This window comes from Bradysia coprophila, chromosome IV (assembly GCF_014529535.1).
Source record: "Bradysia coprophila strain Holo2 chromosome IV, BU_Bcop_v1, whole genome shotgun sequence".
Classification (NCBI taxonomy): Eukaryota; Metazoa; Arthropoda; class Insecta; order Diptera; family Sciaridae; genus Bradysia; species Bradysia coprophila.
The window spans coordinates 11483520-11504887 of NC_050738.1; the positions used below are offsets into that span (position 1 = coordinate 11483520).

At 34.1% G+C, this 21368-nt stretch overlaps 4 protein-coding genes and 1 non-coding gene across 6 annotated transcripts; 3 read left to right on the plus strand and 2 right to left on the minus strand.

The window, feature by feature from the left end:
- Positions 1-5911: 5911 nt before the first annotated feature.
- LOC119066242 (ATP-dependent RNA helicase me31b) lies at positions 5912-11816 on the minus strand. The gene is made up of 6 exons (XM_037168562.1): positions 11666-11816; positions 9250-9542; positions 8813-8991; positions 8145-8226; positions 7036-8062; positions 5912-6561 (listed from the first exon to the last, which is right to left on the minus strand). Exons 3-6 carry the CDS (start codon positions 8863-8865, stop codon positions 6389-6391), a joined length of 1335 nt encoding a protein of 444 aa, XP_037024457.1. The 5' UTR covers positions 8866-8991; positions 9250-9542; positions 11666-11816; the 3' UTR covers positions 5912-6388.
- Positions 9726-9898, plus strand: LOC119066975. The gene has a single exon (XR_005085831.1). It is a non-coding gene; the product is annotated as a U12 minor spliceosomal RNA (small nuclear RNA).
- Positions 11817-12636: 820 nt separating the features above from the next.
- LOC119066244 (membrane magnesium transporter 1) lies at positions 12637-13328 on the minus strand. The gene is made up of 3 exons (XM_037168566.1): positions 13128-13328; positions 12987-13039; positions 12637-12913 (listed from the first exon to the last, which is right to left on the minus strand). The coding sequence occupies exons 1-3, from the start codon at positions 13207-13209 to the stop codon at positions 12686-12688; spliced, it is 363 nt and encodes a 120-aa protein (XP_037024461.1). The 5' UTR covers positions 13210-13328; the 3' UTR covers positions 12637-12685.
- Positions 13329-15125: 1797 nt separating this feature from the next.
- Positions 15126-19771, plus strand: LOC119066243 (CKLF-like MARVEL transmembrane domain-containing protein 4). Of its 2 annotated transcripts, none has more exons than XM_037168565.1 (4): positions 15126-15279; positions 16013-16124; positions 16539-16805; positions 16874-19771. In XM_037168565.1, the coding sequence occupies exons 2-4, from the start codon at positions 16026-16028 to the stop codon at positions 16988-16990; spliced, it is 483 nt and encodes a 160-aa protein (XP_037024460.1). In that variant the 5' UTR covers positions 15126-15279; positions 16013-16025; the 3' UTR covers positions 16991-19771. The 2 variants fall into 2 exon arrangements, with proteins under 2 accessions (XP_037024460.1, XP_037024459.1); XM_037168564.1 differs by having other exon boundaries at positions 15127-15279; positions 16016-16124.
- Positions 19772-20649: 878 nt separating this feature from the next.
- On the plus strand, positions 20650-21204 carry LOC119066042 (dynein light chain 1, axonemal-like). The gene has a single exon (XM_037168266.1). It carries the CDS (start codon positions 20650-20652, stop codon positions 21202-21204), a length of 555 nt encoding a protein of 184 aa, XP_037024161.1.
- Positions 21205-21368: the final 164 nt, after the last annotated feature.

A 21368-nucleotide genomic window follows, 5' to 3' on the forward strand; every position in this document is an offset into this window, starting at 1 on the left:
ATTTTATAATTTTCAAATTTTACGTCAACTTATAACTATAAGTGGAAATCACAATCTCCCCAATATGTTGTACACTGCTGTACTAGTACTACTCAATAGTAAAACTAAACATGCAGAAATTGGACTTTCGATTTCGATTAAAACAGAATTATTCAACAAATGGACCATACCTCTCTTCTTCATGATGAGTCTGCAATATCAATAACAAGAAACAATTCAGTCAGATTTCAGGGAGATTCTCACTTATTTTCAACTTACTTAAGCTGACATGAAACTTGAAAATTATAAGTTGATCCTCCCTATACTTTGTATAGGACAATTTACTTATAATTTCCAAGTCTTACGTCAACTTAGGTATACGTCTTTTAAGTAGGTGTAGAAGCAAAGGGTTTTGGTGGATTTTTGAAATAAAGTTTCTCTATGTTACACACACTACCATGTCACATTATATGTCCAATGTAATTAAATTAAGCTAGGTGAAGTCATTTTCACCGAGCAGTCTGCGTACACGCTAAAAAGAGAATTATTGGATGAACATTGTAGACGTAAACATTGTACGTGTGAAACAAACATTTACTTCTGATATGGACTTTGTACTTCTAATACGAAGAATTTTACGTGACACATGTACAATTTAAGTACATAGTGAACCGTTCACCGATAAAAAAGTTCGTCAACATACGTCCAGTATGTATGAAATGGCTGGCAGACAGCTTCATTTCTGCCTTACTTCGGATATGTATATTCCAACGTTTGACATGTATATCGTACATGTCTGACGTATAAACATACAAGTGACACGAATAGTCACGAGCAGTTCATGTCCGACGTATAATCATACATACTGCTAGTGACTATTCGTATCACTCGTAAATGTACAAAGTACGTATCAGAAGTAAAATGTTTATTTCAGACGTACAATGCTTACGTCTGCAATGTATATAGGAAATTTAACTTTTTTGCGTGTAACCTGCCAGTTAAAAAAAACTACAAACCACAACACCATGTAAAGAACAAAAATCAAAACCTACTTCAAACCGGTGGTGATCCACTTTTCAGCAGACTGGATGTATTTTCGAACAAATTTCATAATCTACTATACAAGTGAGAATGGAAAAATCCCTATTAATTAATACCTCAGGGAATGAACGTATCCTCCGCCCCACAGGCTCCGCAGCGACATCACTGTTATTATTGTTATTAATAGTCCTCGATGCCACTTTACTGAACTTCATTTTTTTCATTTCTATGACTCTTAAGGGACCACTGGTATCATAGTTGGATAGTAGTCCTCGGTTGCGATGTATAAATAAAAATCAACACAAATTTTCTTTTCAGCCAATCTTTTCTTTTATTGTTGATAGAAGTGGTTTATACTGATTTCAATGTTGAACAAACAATTGGTTGCGTTTCTGCATTTTATAAATTATTGTTTAATTGTACGGATGAAATTAAAATTAATAAAAATTTTCTACTATAAATAGTACATTTTGGTAAATTCTTGCTGGATTTAATTATTGATTTTCTTCCATATTTCATTTGGTTGTTTTATTATTTGAATTGATTAAAAAAAAAAATGGTGTGTCTTGTAATCGTAAACGAAAATGGCTGATAAATTGTTTTTTTTTCCTTTCTTTCATCTTTCTGGCAAGATGCCAAACGAATAGACGACCATAATTTGTATATTTAAGGTATAAAATTCACGGTCTTAGTGGAACAGATATGATGGTAAAATGGTTATCTGCTCAACGATCTATGAGCGGTTCAAGTGATGTTGTCTTGAATTATGGCAGCAATATTTTATGTTTGAAATAGATTGTTGAAAAAGAGCTAATCCTTCAGAAGTTTGAATTAGTTCGACTGGAGTAACAGAACAATTTTTTTTTTAAATCTAAATTTCGATTTATTTTTGAAAAGATTTGAATCGTACAGGTGTGAAGCCATTCAAATGTGATATTAGGTAAAAGTCACAATAATCACATCGAAATAACCTCACGCCGATAGGATTTGATGTTAGATTTATTGGAAGAATGATTTTTGGATCGAAAAATTATACCGAAATCTGGTAAAAATGACGAGAGCACCTCTGCTGGATTTTATTTTATTACAAAAAAAAATATTTCTTTCCGGATTAAGAACTTTTTCAACAATTTACTTGACGATCCATCAAATGCACTATTGCTGCTCTGAACAAATTGATTGTCAGAATTGTGTGTAATAGTATGTGGATGGTAATACATTGGTTCTGACTTAATTTTTGTTCCAATTTATATTTACATTTGATGAACCGAATGAATCTCCTTTTATTTTATTGAGTGGGTAAGGGGGTTACAGTTACCCGATTTCTGTTTTTGTTTTTTACTTCATCTAATTCGACAATAATCTCTTCATTATATATCTCTGCAATCTTTCATCGTGAATGGTTGGACGAATTTTTTTTTTTCCTGTGTTTCTCTTTTTAATCGAACCATTCACAAAGCGTATGTTATCCTATTTTCCATCACAATTCAAGATTATATTGAATTGAAGTCTTCAAGTCTTATTTTTCTTCTTCTCAATGGTTTTTTACTTCTTCAATTTTTTTCATTAATTTACAGGTACGTTTTCCTATTAAAACTCGTGTGTACTTTTTACACTAAAAAATAACGCGCGATTTAACGAAGTTTCTTTTTTGTTTTCTTACGGTTCAAAATGACTGAACGTTTTCTTTAAGAAATGTATTTATGCGCTTGATTGGACACTTTTTTTTAAATTAAATTCTTTTATTGGCTAGTACTTTCCGGTCGTATTTCTTTTAAGTACACGCTAGATGTTCAGTGTTGATTTCTCTTCATTTTTTTACTCGTTTTAAGTATTAAATACTTAAGGATTTTCTCTTAGTGATATTTGTTTCTTGTTAACTTTTGATTGAATCGATTCAATTTTTCATGACAAAATCAAAGAAACGAGAGACGGACTCTTTTTATCGCTTAAACATTAAAGGAAAAACATAATTAACGAAAACAACAAAAAACGAAACGGTTCAATTTTTCCTTTTGCTTTCAAATCAAATTGATTGACTTGCCGTAATTCATCTCGCTTAAAAGATTTTTTTTTTAAATAATTTAACTTGTTTCTGCGGTGAACGAAATAAACAAAAATTGAATTAAGTCGTCCGTTCCTGTTTTCCGATTCTGTTTTCTCTTTCGTATGTCAATCAATTTTTGTTGAAATTTTTAATTCATTTTCTTATGTGCTTAACATATTTTAGTAAATTTTTCATCTTCCATTTTTTTTGTCTCATAAAATTCATAGTCAGTCCATGAATTACACTTATGCTATTAAAATTAGTTAGGTTTTCTTCATCTGTTTTTTTATTCAATTTCTCTATGGTGATTCCATTTTCCAAAATCACAATAAATCCAGTCAGTAACATACAATAATCCCATCCACGCAAGGAGATTCATATTTTCCAATCCAACGGAATCATTGATCAGGATATCGCTTTTCCAATGGTTTCGGGATCGGTGTTGTTAAAGGAACGGAACAAGATTTTTGGACATTTTGAATGGATTTTGATTGCTCTTTTTTACTCTTTGAATCACAATGGAGAAATTATATGAATCGGGAGCAGTGGTGGTGTTCGGTCTGCTCAGTTTTTTAATTTTTTTTTGTTTTATTTTAGAAAAATAATTCTTTTTTATCGTCTTTCTGTGGCTATACAAATTACTATTTAGATTTTCCATTACAGTGACACTGGTTTTTTCAAATTTGTTTCTATTTTTTTTGTCTCAGTTTCGTCTTCTCGTTTATATTTTCATTAATTTTACGAATTAAATTTATTTAACGTTGCCACGATGTGTGGGTTCCCTGAAAATGCTAACGTTGGCACATGAAAAAATCGACAAAAAAGAAAATCACAAAAATCGATTCACTGAATGTCTAAATAATAAAATTGGTGACCTTTAACACCAAGTTTTTATTTGTGTCATCAAGCTTGTCCGGCCTCGCAAAAAGAGGCAAATATTATTCTTATCTTTTCATTTTTTCAAATTGTGTTGCATCGATTTGATATTTGTCACAAATTCGATTTTTCAATGATTTCATGGGCCAACATTGACTTTCATTGTTGTAATTTGTACAGGAAGTCCTTTTTTATACAAATTTATTGAAAGAAAAAATATCTTTACGTGCGTTTGACTATATGGTTAGGTTGTGATGATGCTGTTTGATCATTTTAAATTAAATTTGTTTTATCAGAATGATGGGAAGAGATACTTTGCACAAGTTAAATTTTTTCATAAAACGCATTTGTTAGAAGGAGCTTAGCAGTCAATCCCACCAAAATGGTTGTTTCGGTGAGCAAATTTCTGATGAAATCTCAGTTAAGCTGGTTATAATATTAACCTCTGAGAAACGGCTAGTCATCTGTTGTCGAACTTTGGCTGGTATATTCTTCAAAATAAATGACTCAACAAACGGAGTGACAGATTTGTTCATATCAATGTTCATATCACTTAGCAATTGCATTAAACAAATGAAGATTGTAATCATTTTATCGTAAGCCGTTTCCAAAAGGGTAATGAATCCCAGCTGTTGCTCTCATGTCTTCGGTTCATCGAAATAATTAAAATTGGAAAAATGAAAATTGTGCAAAGAATTCAAAATGATTGATCAGGCACCATCACAACACAACGTTGTTCCAACTATATTTTCACCGTGACTTTAGTCGAACTCATTTGGGGAGGGAAATTGTTTGTTTTTTTGTTGTGTTTGTGTTTTCCGTTCCCCCCCACGCAAGAGAAATTACTTAAACGATTCATTTTTACTATTTCTTAGAATTTTGTTATGTACAACATGATGGAGTGCATTAAGCACTTTAGCGACCCCATTTTCTCATTTCTATTTTCTTTTAACTAATCCTTCCCACATTTCATATCAATTTTTTTTTAGATGCGATCCCTTGTCTGTCTAATGATTTAACTAGAAATTTCTTCTTCTTTTTTTTCTTCTCTTTTAATAATTTATACCAACGCTCGAACGCTTTACTTTCTTTTTTATCAATAATTATACAAAATTATTTACATTTTTCTCATCAAATTGAATTCGGCTGATATTAATGTCTGAAATGCCTATTTACTTAATGATGACGCTGTGTCGGTGTCGGTCCTAGAAATTAATATCTCGATTAGATCGGTTTTTCATTTTTAAATTGGCAAGATATTGTTCGAAAACAGTCGAATTTAAAGTTTTAATTAAAGCAGCTAAATAGAGAAATAAAGAAGACAAAGAAAAGTTTGCGTTTTAACGATGGCATAAAAAGCGGAAACCTTTCAGAAACGGATTAATCATCTGCTATCAACATCAGCGACTAGATCTAAAAAATGAATATTTAAACAAAATGAAGGAATAGATTTAGGTTAAACTTTTAAACAAATGAAGTAATAGATTTAACTATTTTTGCCATTTTGCCGTTTCTGAGAGGTTAGAAGATGAAAAAATGAAAAATAATTTTGTTGGGTCGGTCTACAAACTCAGACTGTTGAAAATCTTTGGATTGCTGATAATTCTGAACACTCTAACGGTCAACTGAAAAAAAAAGTCCCGTCGCAAGGTTCAGTTGTTTATAAAAGTCTTGAGAAGTTTCAGAAGTCCTACGATTCCGAGAATCCTAAGTCTACACTTTTGACCAGTGGACGGAAATCTCTTAAAAATTTCTTTTGGAAAGACATGGATGCGATACTGATCAGGGCATGTTAGGGATTTTTGTATGCTTCAATCTTCCGTATTGTCTTCGTGTCGCCTCAATGACAATTCTCTTCCGTCTCATTTTTATTCCGTCTCAGTTTTCTCAATTAAATGGGGAAGCAATCACCAGAAATCGGTTCACATAAAATCATAGAATAAAGAAAAGTCGGAGAACCATCAGGTGTTCGTGCTCAATCTTTTAATTATGTAGAATAAAATTTTTTGTTTAAATTGAATTGGGAACAATGGAAAATCGTTTTGTTTTGTTGTGTTTTTACATAATGACATAATGGATAAACGCTAACCAAATTCAAATTTTTCTTTTTGTTTACTTTATCGTAAATGAACTATAACCCAACAAGTACAAATAATGTTTTCGTTATACAAAATACAACCGAAAATAATTTAAATGTAGAAAAAGAAATGAAATGAAAGTAGAAAAAAAAATGGTGAAAGATTTTCGTATGTGGGAAGTTCTCGCCTTATCTACATAATTACACACATCAAGTAATTTCAAAAGTTTTTTTTTCCTTTCAATAAACACCGAAAAAAAGTTCTTTAAAAAAATTTCGTTAATTTGTTGCATCTCAGATTATTTCGTTTGATGGACTCTCATTATGTTTGTGTAATTCGTTCTTTTTGAAAAAAATGGATTGTTCTCTTACTTGCTAATGTTGTTATCTTCGTTACTGGAATTGGAATCGTTCGCCATTGTGGCGACATACAATGCTGGATCAATGTTCTTGGGTATCGGCTTGATTTCCGTGCCCAACTCTTTTTCGATGCGATGCAAATCGAAACGGTCCTCATAGGTGATCAAGTTGATGGCAATACCTAAAAGATTAGGGAAAAATTTAGCCACAGGAATCGACTACGGCTGTATTACTGAGCGAATGGGTATTGTTGTCGCGTTTAGAGCCTATTGTCGGTAAATCTATTTACTGAAATTTAACGAAAATTCTTCGATAAATTTCAGTAAATTCGGTAAATAGATTTACCGATAATAGGCCATGCCCGGAGCCCGGGATAAATCGAATCATTTGAAATGCAAAATTTATCTTTCCCAATGGAATAACAAACGAAGGACAAGACTCTTAAAGAATTCTTTGGGATACGTTGGCTTCACTTGACATAATGATCTCTTACATGTATAGCGAACAAGATGTAAATGTGCATGTTAGAACTAATGACGTAAGCGAATTGATATCAAACGCTGGTCGATCATTTGAACAAAACATGATGTAACGATGTCCTTATCTCACACAGCCCTGCAAGTCAACGAAATGATAAACAAAATTGTCCACTTACCCAAATGACCAAAGCGTCCCGAACGGCCGATTCGATGCAAATACGTTTCTGCCATTTTTGGAAAATCAAAATTAATGACAACGTTCACAGCCTGTACATCGATACCACGCGTAAACAAATCGGAGCAGACGAGATTCCTGCAGAGTCCCTGCCGAAAATCATGGAACACACGATTTCTGTGCGCTTGGGCCATCCTGGCATGAATGTAGTAACAACAGTACCCTAGGTCGGTAATTTTCTTCGCCAGCAATTCCACACGCTGCGTTGAATTGCAGAAGATGATCGACTGATTGATACGCAGCTTCGAGAACAATGTGTTCAGACAGTGCACCTTCTGTCGTTCCTGGACGAAAGCGTAGTATTGCGTAACGCCTTTAAGCGTCAGCTCTTCCATCAAATTAATTTCGTATGGCTCCTTGAGGTGTCGTTCCATAAAATTCTTCACGCTGAGCGGAAATGTTGCGGAAAACAACAAAATCTGGCGCTCCTTTGGCAGTTTCATAATCACATGATCGAGCATACCTCGAAAATCCTGCGAGAGGAGTTTGTCGGCTTCGTCAAGCACAAGAATCTTGCATTGCGACATATTCGCCACCTCCTTGTCCATGAGATCCAGTATACGACCAGGCGTTGCAATAATCAGTTGAACTTTCTGGTAAATTCTCATAATGTCATCCTTAAGAACGGTACCACCAGTGGTCACCATCACTCTAATACCCAAATGTTGCGCCAATTCAATGCAAATCTGTGACGTTTGCAAAGCCAATTCTCTTGTCGGTACAATCACCAAGGCTTGGATATAATCCGCATCCACATCAATTTGTTCCAGCACCGGAATGCAGTACGCTCCCGTCTTTCCAGTACCATTTTTGGCACGAGCTAAAATATCTTTTCCGCCAAGTGCGATCGGAATGGCTGCTTCTTGAATCGGTGATGGTTTCTCCCAGCCTTTTTGAAAAATGCCCATCAGCAATCCTCGTTTTAAACAGAATTCTTCGAATTCATTTCCACGGGTATCAGTTACATCCTACATTGGAACAGAGGAAATATGGAAACGCATAAATTAGACCGACTGTCATCAGGCATTATGAAGGGGTGTTCGAACTTACACTTGTTTTTATCCGATTGTCTTTCTCAGGAACTTTTAATTTGGATTTCCAGCCCGATGAGTCTTCTGCGATTTTTCCTTCACTGAAATGGACAAAATGATTAAAATGAGATGAGAATTGAGCCGTACTATGGGGCAGCGTTTCAGACCAAGGACGTATTTAAATGTCAATCGTCACACTGACAGTCAGAGGCAGTGAATTTTCAGCATGAATTTGCTTCAGCTGTTTTTCAGCTGATCCACACAAACAATCAAACCTGTTTATACGTCTTTACTTTATATAGTTTTACCACTACCACGCGTAGCAGCTTCAACCGTATAAACAAGTCTAAACAGTTTTGATTGGAAGTGGGGATCATGCTGAAAATTCACTGCCTCTGACTGTAGTAGAAAATAGAAATTTTTTGTCGAAATTGAAACGTCGTGAGAATTGGGAAATAAATTGTAGAGGTCAGTCGTGCCATAACAGTCAAAAAAATTTTAATTTTTTAACTTGTCCAGCAGGACAGGCCTTTCAATCAATTTACTTCAACATTTCCTTTTGTATTTGTGACTCATGTCTCCATTTCGACATCAATTTGGATGTTCTGCGATGTGTGACGGAAAAAGAGATACACGAAGCTAAGTACAACTAGGATTGTTAAAAATTGAATTGAGAAAACTATTTACCCTCTTGTGACAGGATGATTGTTGTGGTTATTACTTATGTTCTCTGTCATCATTTTACTAAAAGTTTTATCACACTTTACTGCAGCAATATGATCGATAATAACTTCAAAAATAAATGTTCTCTTTTCCTTTCTGTGTTCTTTTATGAATTTTTCTCGCAATCCTTTTTTCTAAGGAAAGTAACCAAAAAAAAAATTAAATAAACGAAAGCGTATTTAAGTTAAACACTTCTCGACACTAAACAAAGTTGGTTTTCGTTCAATATTTTTTTCACAAACAAAAAGATTTACTACAATATTGTCTCATACACTTGATGCATTTGTTGATCTATCGTCTTTGATACATGCGCAACAATTTTGTTTCTTTAAAAAAAATCGTTTCTTTTAATTGTTATAAAAAATCGTTTCTGGTTCTTGTTTTACTTTTGTATAACTTACACTAGGTACACAATAAAATAATATTTTCGTCCTTTCCTTCGTTCAATCGAACTATTTATTTTCTGTGATAAAATTGTTCACTTCTACTAGTTTTGTTTGAAATTTGTTTGTATTTTTAGTGTTCATGCACTGATAATGAATTTGAATTTAATAAATACGCGGTGTTTACACACAAGTACTCAATACTTGTCCATAAAACTTGTTTTTATTTAGTTATTCTCTCTCTCTCTATTGATGATAATTTTTTTTGTAGTTCTCTCTCCTCCTTTCCATTTATTGATAACACTTGTAATCTGCAAAGAAAGAAAAACAAAAATTTCAAATTTCTAACATTCATCCATTCATCAGTTATTTGCTAGAAACGAAACACCAATTCAAGTTCACAGAGCAATAAGAAGTTGCATTTATGTTACGATTCGCTAAATATATGCACACGTAGCGACATGGTATCACAATGTTAACAGATGGACAAATTCGTGCCTTAAACTAATGAGTAAGGAAAATTACAAGCCTTGGTGATGCTTGGCTTTGCTTAATGCACCAAAAGTCGTTTCGGCGACTTTTGCTAAGCGTTAATTTTTTTAAGGGTACAGGTCGTCCTTTTGAGCTATTGCCTACTTTGCATAGCTTGAGTGAAGCGATCTACCCAATAAGCAATTTTTCAGCTAAGTTTGGTTCGGGAAGATTTTTTTTCTGCATTTAGAACAAATAGGAAATATCGTGAAAGTTTAAGGTGCTCCAAAGAAGTAGGTGAAACCCTAGAAGCTGGATAGCTAAACTGAGGGGACAATTATCGATTAAATTTGATTGACCTGCAAAAGTTAGATGCCAGACTGTCTCATTAATAGAAGGAAAATGAATTCAAAACATCCCATAAATGCTTCAGATCGTGACATTCTCGGATTGCTGGACAATAGTGACAAGTGTTCGAATTCAACAAAAAAGTAAATTTGTACATTTGACCTACGGTCTCAAGGCCCCGTTTGGCTTGATCATATCTAAAGGAGGTTGTTAAGCGACACATTTGGATATGAAATTTATATTCAGAGTTGTTTTTGACGATTTTGGTTTTCAAAGTTGCAATGAGTCGTAAAATGGTACGAAAAGTTCCGAAATTTTTCTCGTTTTTTATCCATGACGGGAGTACAGTGTATGAGTGCAACATATAAGTCCGCGAATTTCGTTGCACTCGTCACAAAAGTTGTCTCATGGTTCCATAAATAACTAACGTAAATGCCAAATTCCGATCTGTGCTGAATTTACCGTCAGTTCAAATACTTTAATTTAACTCAATTGATACTCTAGAGCTCGGTTATCGATAGGGAAGACACCAAATAATAAGCGTGGTAAAAATTATGATAAATTAATGAAGTAAAAGCCTGTGTCCCTTGAATACACAGTCTTGTTTCAACAGCGGTAACAGATTATGCCATTTTACACTTGTCGTCTGCGAAAAGTTAATTCAACAATAAATCGTAGTTTAAACCATCGATGAGGCTTAAGGGCCGAAATTGCATAAATGATCCCAAACACATAAATAAGAATTTGGTGTTGAACAATGTTCATTTGTATCGAAATTATTATTCCGCGCATTTTGTCGCCAGCGACCTCAATAACATTGCAACACATAAATCCAGCGCAATCTTTACCATTATTTGAAACAGAAAGTTTCGTTAAAACAATAAATTGATGACCAACGCTTGTTGCACATTTTTACAGACAAAGAAAAGGGCAAACAAAGTGAAATAGATCATGCGATATATGTCCTTGACATTTCGGGGACAATAGGGACTTTTGTTTAGTTACTTTTGAAAAATGTCTGCAAAAAACATTTCCACGAAATACTGAATGCAAATGAAAAATCACATATTTAACAATCCAATAGATAACTTGCATCATCGAACATTTCTCGATCATAACACAAACCGAAAGATAACCTAAAAAACGCATCATGATACGAAAGCCGAATTTTACAGTTAGCTCGAATTGTATAGTAGCCCTGCTTTCTAAAGAGACCAAAAGAGCTCGTATGACTTTATGTAGCAATGGCGTCGTATCGGTACGACATGAGTTGAATTAAAATGATTTCGTGGTAATTCAACGTCCAACTAATTTTCAATTTCCAATTAAATTGTATCGAATCGAAAATCGCGTTACGGCGACTTTTTAGTATTTTACAGCAGTAGGACGAAACGGTTCAATTGAGAAAAACGTAATCACAAAAGGTAAAGAAAGCACTTTTATATTTTGTCAAAGATGGCCTACCGAAATTGAATTGTGCAAAAGAAGACGAATTTTATCCCGAGATTATTGGGAAAATTACACTTAAAATTCGACCAATTCCGATAGAAAACAGAAGACCGCCAAACCGTAAACAAATTTATGCGAAAACAATTTTAAGTTTTTGGCTACGTACCTGGTTGTTTTAAATTTTTATCGAGGATTCGTGGGATTTTGCTCCTTTCTTAACTTGTAACACACTTTAATAAAATCAAATCGTAAATGAATGAGTGATATGGCCGACTGGCCGATGCACAAATACAGACATACGAGATTTTATATGGTTTACATGAATTTTTGCATGTGTTCGAACGTTTTTATCGTTTTGTGACAACTGACCGATACGGTGCGATGTGACATCTGTTGCAGAATAGAGTCTAATCACGGGTGTGACGCGCCAATTTCAAAATTGTTCTATAAATTTATCGTAAGAGTTTTGCAACAATATTTTTACTATTATGAAGTCGATGAATCAATTACTGGCCAAAAACCAATTATGTATGAGGTTGGCTCGATCGAGATTGTATTATGTTGAAGAGGCATGGTATAAACGCGGTTGATACCGATTCACATACAAATATTCTTTAATACAATCCCGATCCCAATCAATACATATGCAATCAGTATCGATCAAAACCAGCCCAAGGCTAAGCTGGGATCGTTTTGCTTAATTAAGCTGCTTAGCGAGACTGTAAAACTGTTCTAACATCTTAGGAACGATTGAATGACTGATTTTGCATTGCTTTAAGGCTAGGTACTTATTTTGTGCAACTAATAAGGCTCGTAATAAGGATACGATCTTACATTAGTCGTCTCAGTTCTTCTTAAATCGTATAAATATTGTCGTCATTCAGAGTGGATGCACTAATTCTCGTCAATTTTTTCATCTGATTTTTGACTCATCAACATCACTTTCAAAAGCTGTTTAGAAACTTACAACGTTGATGACTCTTTCTCAACGAGTTTTGTGCTTGGCTTTGTACTTATATCATGATTTTCACTCGCACTCTCTGATGTTCTCTCTCACTCTCTCTCTCTCTCTCTCTCTCTCTCTCTCTCTCTCTCTCTCTCTCTGCCAGTCACTCAGAATATTGAAACACTCTCAGATTCTTTGGAAAATTCAATTTATTTAGAATTAAGTTAATATTTCAGACAATCAATCGTCCGTGTCTAAGCTAGATTTTCCCATGCTATTTGGCTGTGCGTACGCAGCAGATAATGTTTTTCCGCGATGATTGAATGTGTAAAATGACGGAATATTTGATAATGTTTCCCATGATTTGCCTTGCAAATCAACAGCTGCCCTAATTTCCTTGAAATCGCCGACTACTTGTAACAGGCTGTAGACAATCAAGAACAAACTTGTAATGGCTTGCAGGAGAATCTGTCATAATGAATCGTAATTGGAATCAAGTGTTATCTTTACACGATTGTAATTGCAGTGCATGTTCACTTACATCAAATGGCAAAAATGTAGACTCCTGCTCGGTTATTCTCAAATATGTACGGTCTACATTGTGGATGAAACATTTTTTTTTGTGAGACAAATTCAATTTTCATTGGAATTATTCAGCCAATGGATGAACAGTTTTACTTACGTTGAGCCGCCGAGTAAGCAGCATGAATGAGAAACACAAAACCGATCACTAAAAGCAATTTATTAAATGCAACCATTGTCATAGCCTTTCGCAATTAATTTATTTAATAAACGTGGGAAATGAGAAGAAATTTAGTATTCTGTTTTGGTATGATGTATGGTCGCGAATTGTCATTCATGTCATTACACATCAAAAGTCCACCTAGGTGATTGTTGTTTAGTGTCGTTGGAAAGATGTCGTTAGTAGTCATATAATTTAGTGCGTTTTACGATAATTCGAAGTGGGTAATTTAAAAAAAAAAATCAAGAACAGGTTAGAACTAAAAAGCCTGATAAATAAAACAATTTTATACCAAATGTCACTTTACGGAAGTAGTGGTTTTCTTATCGCATGTTAAAATCCTGATTTAGTCAATGAGGTTCCCAGCAGAAGCGAGTTCTTGAACTTAATTTACTAGAAAAAAATCTTTTAGCATAAATTCAGAACAACATTTTTCGAAAACAACGCCGACAACACGCAATTACTCATCACAAACAACATAAGCCTTTTTTGAGTGATTTTAGACCCTCATAACATACGACTTTTTCCCCATCCCCCAAGTATTGTACCTACTTACTTTCATATCTGTAATGGTTTCAATATTCCGAAGGTACAAAACTTTATTTTACCTGGAAAACATACTAATTCCAGGTGTGGTTTTATCTAATACGCAGAAAAAATTAAGTTCAAACGAATACACCAAAACAAACAAACAGAGCATAATTACTCTTCCCTTTCCCACGGATCGGGCATTGGGAAATCTGGCACACTGTGCCAAAAGAACGCACTTTTAAACTATGTAAAAGGTGAACTCGCACACGCAAGTTTATTTCTGCAAATGCTTTCTAGCCATTCAAAATCGTGTGTGAGTTGACCATTTACGTAGTTGAAAAATGCATTGTTTTATCACCGTGTGCCAAATTACCCCACGCCCATGGATCGCGAGAAGCAAAAGTGGAGATAAAATGCTGTTTCGTCCTCCAGATACAGTGGCGGTCAGAAATTAGCGTGGTCGTTTCCACTGGTCCGTTACACGAGACAGCAGTAAATTTTCTGATTGAACTAGTAATTTGAAAATTTACAATAAAAGTTCTGCCACCTTTCGATGGAAATTTCGAAATTTAGTGAGAAGCTACTATGAAAATGTACCCACAGGCGAAAGAAAAACTTAGCCACACACTTCAAATGCTGAACTTTCTTATCTAAATTAAAAGCTACAGGGAGACTAAACAGAGAATACAGCAGGAGTTACAAGGGAAATAATCTATTATTGTTAAGACTGGGCATTTAAATACATCTCGAGTAAAAAATGAATTCAGACTTCTCACTGTCTCAGTGAGGAAAATTTTGTATGAAGCTGAGGCCTCAGACGTCTGAATTCGTTCGATTTAGGCTTTTAAGAAGTCTGACTTACAATTTTTTCTTACTGTCGCAAGCTCAAGCAGAGATAATTTAGCCTCTTCAGAATGCGGTAGGGCTTTTTCCAAACTATTCTCTAAAATTCTGAATTGTCGATAAACAAATTGGGCAATTTTGCGTTGAGACTGATGTGATTAACAAAGATGCTGCATTTTCCATTGTGTAATTCAATATTCATCTCAACCTAAACAATGGAAAACTCACCATAATTGTTTTCGGCCTTAGATAAATCGGAATATTAAACCGAATCGAGTAACGACGGTAAATGGCTATTTAAACAGAACCAACACACTTCAAGCAAAAGTGGTACTCTAAATAGAGTACTGAAACTTGACAGTGCTACACACACAATTTTTCACTGTAAAAAGAGTGGGGATAAAATTTCATACAAAATAGTACTCTATTTGGCAGCTGTCATTAATAGCACTTTTGCTTGAAGTGCGTTGACAGAACCATCAAAAATAAGGAAAATCGGGAAAATCCGAGAGAAAATCATCAAACACACTAATCGGTAAAACCAACTGTTTGTCTATCAATGCCATACATGTCAAAACGCCTATATTTTTCTAATTATTGTTGCTACTGATTTTTTTTTTGTGGAGTGAATTTTAGTGAGTAGAAATTAAAATTTTCCTAATACACTGGGCACAAATTTATCGAATTATTGGTGCTAACAGATAATAAACTAGTCAAGGTAAATTGAGCATTTTGTGTCAATCGATGACAAATTGATAACAGGTGATAATACTGGTGATCCACTCGAAAACCACCCGCCCATTGCACTAAGTGTAGTAGATATATATAAGTATTAAGTAATTACGGAAGCGAGCCGCGAGAGATATTAATTTTATGACAAATTTTGCTAATAATAAACTTAAATATTATACAAGAGAGTCAATTCGGAAATCTACCAAATAAAATCTTGTAGGCGGATCATCATGCAGTATTTTGCATGAAATTTGAGAAGCTAAAAATTGAATGTTTCATGTTGATTGTTTTGATATTTTGCGTTGCCTTGACGCATGTGTGTTCTCATTTTAATTTTTTTATGAATAATTTTGAAATCATGAAATGTACAACAATTGTATATCATATCTCTAGATTACCCCCTTGAGCCTTTGTAATAATTAAAATTTTCAAAGAAAAAAAATCCTTCCTCAAACAATGTGAAAGAATTTGGAGGAAATGATTGACCAGACCTTGAAAAACAAGTTTTTCTTTTGAACATTTTTTATATATTTCTGATAAGCTGGTGTCCACCTGTTCTACGTATTATCATATAGTAACGATCTACAGTGACGAAGATTCTAAATTTTTTATTTTTAACCGAATCGTTTTGTCTCAGTGCACATTCCATTTCGTTGGTGTATAATAACCCGCGCTTTTGTTTCACACTAAATTTATTTTGTTTTTCTTAATTCTTTCAGCAGAAGAAAAAAAATGTCTACAACTCAAACGACTCCAACTGATGTAACGTATATACGATACAATGGAGCATACGTACACACCGTGCCCGGTTTACTGAAAATCGTTTGTTTGGTATGTGGAGAAAATTTAAAAAAAATTGTGTTTTCATCAAAAGATTGTGTTTAGAGTTAACGATTGACGGTTTATATTTGTGGCAATAAGAAAATAGAACTCATTCATGTTCAATGCTTGATGCAGAAGGTCTCGCAGCCGATGTTTTAATGTCGCTTTACATTTTAACGAGGAAATCGTTTAGCGAATTTGTGGTTTATTTATGTAACGTTCAATCGATCGACATGTGGACCGAAATAAAGTGGCGAAGATATGTTCTACTTAATTGAGCTGTTCATGTCCACGGCACCATAAACATATTGAATAATGTCAGTTCGATAAAGATGCATGAACTGCCTAATGAATCAATAAAACTTCTCTTCGTTGACTCTGCAGCTGACTCTCAATTCATACGTAAACCTTCATTCATTCCAGGTTCTCGATCTGCTCGGCTTCATCTGCATCCAAGCGTCGGTGTTCAGCAATTATGGCAAAGGTGGTTTCTTCAGTTATGTTTCAATGCAAGGATTTTGGTTCACCGGCATAATGCTGGTTCTGTACCTATTCCAAGTCGTTTACAAATTCAATCGAGTTCCCTGGCTAAGAATCGAAATGTGGGTGTGTGCTGTAACGTCTGCATTGTATTTGCTGGCCGCATGTCTAGCGTGTACTGTAAACAGCGGAGCATATATAGCTGCAGCGGTGAGTTGATAAAATAAGTTGCGTTCTCTCTCTCCGTATTGTGATTGAAATGATGTTTGTTTTCCCAGTTTTTCGGTTTCTTGGCAATGTTGGCCTATGGGTATGATGCATTCTTGAAGTACAGAGCCACCACCGGCATTGTTGTGAGCCAAACAACTACTGTGACGACGGTTACAGTTGCATAAGGAATTGAACGGAATAACTTAGGATGCTGTAGCTCCTACAACTACAGCATATGTGTGTATCTAATCATCAGGAGAACAACTGTCCTGTGGATCGTCTTGTTTGAATTCGTTTGGAACGTTTTTCATCTATTTTTCTCGAGCGGCTCGCTAATTTCCGAAAATTGTTTTGCAAAGTTTTTCCGAAAACGTTGCCCCAGACTACTAAATGTTTCATCGACGCATCGGCAATCACAGAAAGTACAAGAAAGTGATCAATGAAACGGTATACATTTCGAGCAAATTTGAACAATTCAAATCCAAACTTTTTTTTTTCAAACTGCAATCGATACCCGAAGGTATGTACTCACATTTCGTCACTTTTTCGAATTATTTCAAAACATTGCGTCGGCAGTAGTAACATAGTGGTAAAATTCAATTGTTTGGCTTAATAGGCATAACTTTAAAATCATTTTCAATTTGTCATACGATTACTTACTTAATTGCTATAGAGATAGTTGGGTGCTATGAAAGACTGAAAAGACATGACCAGAGCCTATTTTAGAAATTGTAGGTCCAAAGAAGAAGCTGGATGTTACCGTTTAACAACTCACTTCAGCATAGGTTAAAAATTATAATTAAAATACTTTCGTCTGCACTTGCATGACTTTGAAACTTAACTTAGAGAAAATATTTCCATCCTGTGGATCACATTTAATTTAATCGTCTATCCTGAATCTTATACTTTTTGATCATGATGTCCCGTCTCACCCGTCCTTTATGTACTTACCAAGTTTTCCTTTTCTAAAATATGAAAGCTTGGAAAACTTCTGAGAGATATGTCTATGCGATCTCTCATTTGAATGATCAATACTTTTCCAAATTAATCAATAAAATGCTAGAAAATTAAAGATCGTCAAGTTATCCGGTTTTGCTTGAATGTGTGTACAGACGATTCATATATACAATTACGCACTAGTGCGTAAAAGTGATGTTTGTTAAAATAAAGATCTCACTCCTGCACATAAGCTCCTGTTCTCTGTCAATCTGCTGCGCAAATTATAAACTATAAATTTAGATTTGAGCAACAAAGAAAAATCTTAGTCCACTTTGAAGTCATTTTTCGGATCAATATAAAATGAACTGAAATCTTATCTAAACTAATTGCAAACTTAAATTTTTCGATGCATTCACCGATCTCGTATTAGTTTTGTATGATATTGAGTGTAAAGTACTTTATTAGGATCTAGATGTGTAATTATGACACCGTGTCATTGACACAATTATGGTACTTTGCACTGAGATTCATACAATGTTTTGTGCAACAAAGGCATCTAAAGGTCGCAATTTTCGAACATTATGATGCTGAGTTGCATAAAAATTTAAAAATGTTTTGTTTATTTCACTGCCAGTAATTAAATTGTAGCCAATAATAAGCCAGATGTTTGATTTTACTGTCTCTTAAATATTTTAAAGTTCTTATTTCGAGATTTGTGGGAATAAATTGAGGAGTTTGAGATTACGGAGACAGAATTGATTAGACTTAGACTTTGGAAGTCCAATACTTATTTTTAACAATTTGAATTCTTAGACAAACTAAGTTCGAAAAAATTCTGCAAAAAATTCAGATTTTTTTCGAAATTTTTCGGAAATTTGTCGTATTTTCAGAATTTTACAGAAAAACCATTCTTAAAAATAAGCCCTAAGTGAATCATCCATAATTTTGAATTTCTTTCAGTCTTCTGAGCGTGTTAATGGAACCACATTGTGTGGTTACCACAATGAAGGTCGACGAAAATAAGAGCGCCCACATCTGACAACAAAAATTGTCGTCTTTGAGCATAGTAAAGTTATAAAATTTGTCTCGGAATTATTTCGATTCATTTAATTTTTCTCTGTTTTTGTATTTTTCGTCTCGAGACATCTAGATCTCGATCTGTTAGAAAAGACGATCAGCCTATAGCAACAGACAAGTAAATCACCATATCACTCATGTTATTATTCCCGCAAATGTCCCTATCGACTTTAAATCAGCCCAAAAGTTACATGTTTTTTTTACTGAATTAACAAAAATCTCAAAAATTCTTAGTGGTTTTGTACTGTCCTCCACAGCTAAAATTTTAACAAAAATTGATAGATTAAATGTAAAGTGAAAAGAGAAAAATTTATATTTTTGAGATGATGTGCATATATTATAATAACCTACCATTTTGATATACATAAAATCATTGTTGACACGAAATGACCAATTTTACCGTAGATAGTTAATTCTATAAAATGGATCCTACAGTCGGCAACTTTCAAACGAGTGATGCATTTTGTTTCAGCTGATCCACTCATGCTAACAAATACGGTTTTACGTCTTTGAACGTTCACCCATTACAGCTTTTGTTTGTATGAGTGGATCACCAGTTGGTGACTGTATATATTTTTCACAATTTTAAATAAAATTTAACGGATTTGTAATTTTTACAATTTACTAACTAACACAAATCAATTTTACTACTCACTGTATCTGTTATTCGATCTGAAAGCAGTAACAGTCTAACAGAGCATTTTTTTAAACATTTAAAAAGAAATGTTATTTTTTACTGCAAACTCTGCAAACTTACAAGAATTTTATGAAAGAAATATTACTTATGATTGTTAAAAGTTTTTGCCTTTTAAGTGTTGTAGCTTTTTAGTCGCGAAATTTAAAAAATTGTTTGTTTTATGATAATTTGTCAACTTTGAGTCATATTTTTTGAATTTTTATTGTAAAGAAAGAATTATTTTAATGCAATAAAATTTAAGTGTATTTTGAAAGCAATCTTTTCTATGGCCCAGCCCCAAATCAATCAAAATTTTAAAGCTCGCGCATTTTGTACTTTAACCACTCTTGATCGATGTCTGCGTTAAAACCGTCTTATTCATTTATGAACATGGTTTCATAAGCAGTCGCTAATAGCAGCTGTAAAATTTGAATATCATCGTTAATACCGTTTAGCGCTCACTAAAATTCAATTAGTGATAAACTTTAGCTACTCGCTAATACGTTCGCTAAAATAATAAAAATTGCGTCAGAACTCGAAAATTCAATATTATTGGACAAGGTAAGGCAGTCTAACCTTAAATGCGACGATAAATGTAAAAGAAATAATTTTGTTGAGTCATTGTTCATAGTGATATTTAAACTTTAATCCAAGGCGAAAATGTGACAGAATTCATCTTTGAAATTATATCTGGAAGAATAAATCATGCAATGACTGGAACCCGAATTGTTCATTCATAACTCGGGTAATTCTTTAGAGATCTTCTACAGTTTACAGCTTCAGTTTACAGAATTCTAAAAAATCAAGAATTGATCCCTTACAAACGAGAAACGCCTGATGATACAAACATGAAATCTGCTACTTCTGTTGGTCAAATTATCTTCTAGAATTCGAGACAAAATCTTTTACTTCATTAATTTTAACATAAATTTTTGCTCTGGATGAGCTCTGGCATCACTTACTTCTTTCGTTGTTGTTGATAGAAAACTTATGTTCATTGTATGTTTACCAGATCAACGTCAAACTATTGTGAAAACTATCATTAAAAATTAATAATTTACAGAAATGTCTTGTAGAAGTCCTTTCCTTCGTAATGTCACTATGCTTCAGTCAGTACATGGTTGTTGAAAAACTATAATTTCTAAATCGAAAATGGAACCAACATCGATTAAGAAGGCCCTACAGTTATGGCAACAAGACAATCCTGAATTCGATTTATGTAGTGCCGTTGACGTTCAATTACAATTCCGTTGGCCGCCCATCGAGAAAATGGACGACAATTTATCGGTGTTGGTCAAATGCGAAAAACTAAGCCTTTCAACGAATATGATCAAACGAATCGTCGGATTGTCACAATTGAAAAGCCTGAAAATTCTTGCGTTAGGCAGAAACCAAATACGTTACGTCGACGGCATAGAAAGTGTGGCCGAATCGTTAGAACAGTTATGGATCAGCTATAATCTGATTGCAAAATTGGGAAGCCTTGGCTCTATGAAAAAATTGAAAGTTTTGTACATCGGAAATAATCTGATAAATGATTGGAACGAATTGGACGAATTGGGTAAGCTGAAGGACACTTTGGAGCAATTAGTTTTGGGTGGGAATCCTTTGGCCGCGGCGATGCACCGTGACGACTATCGTAAAGAAATTAAAAAGAAACTTCCATTTTTACACTTTTTAGATGGTCAACCGACTGTTAGTGATTGAGAAACGGTTTCCTAAAATAAAATTTTCTTTGAAACGAGATGCAAATTTTTACTGATATTACCAGTTGATAACTCAATGCCTTGTCAATCAATGCATAATATGCATCTCCGGCACGTAAACAAACCTATCCTAACAAGTCCCCGTCTAAACTCGTCTAAAATATG

Coding starts and splice junctions, on each gene's coding strand:
- LOC119066243 (XM_037168565.1), top strand. CDS start 16,026: ATGTCTACAACTCAAACGACTCCAACTGATGTAACGTATATACGATAC. Junction 16,125..16,538: donor TACTGAAAATCGTTTGTTTG/GTATGTGGAGAA, acceptor CATTCATTCCAG/GTTCTCGATCTGCTCGGCTT. Junction 16,806..16,873: donor GAGCATATATAGCTGCAGCG/GTGAGTTGATAA, acceptor TTGTTTTCCCAG/TTTTTCGGTTTCTTGGCAAT.
- LOC119066042 (XM_037168266.1), top strand. CDS start 20,650: ATGGAACCAACATCGATTAAGAAGGCCCTACAGTTATGGCAACAAGAC.
- LOC119066244 (XM_037168566.1), bottom strand. CDS start 13,209: ATGACAATGGTTGCATTTAATAAATTGCTTTTAGTGATCGGTTTTGTG. Junction 13,040..13,127: donor TGCTTACTCGGCGGCTCAAC/GTAAGTAAAACT, acceptor TCCACAATGTAG/ACCGTACATATTTGAGAATA. Junction 12,914..12,986: donor CTACATTTTTGCCATTTGAT/GTAAGTGAACAT, acceptor TCATTATGACAG/ATTCTCCTGCAAGCCATTAC.
- LOC119066242 (XM_037168562.1), bottom strand. CDS start 8,865: ATGATGACAGAGAACATAAGTAATAACCACAACAATCATCCTGTCACA. Junction 8,227..8,812: donor AATCATCCTGTCACAAGAGG/GTAAATAGTTTT, acceptor TGTCCATTTCAG/TGAAGGAAAAATCGCAGAAG. Junction 6,562..7,035: donor GGGACGCTTTGGTCATTTGG/GTAAGTGGACAA, acceptor CTAATCTTTTAG/GTATTGCCATCAACTTGATC.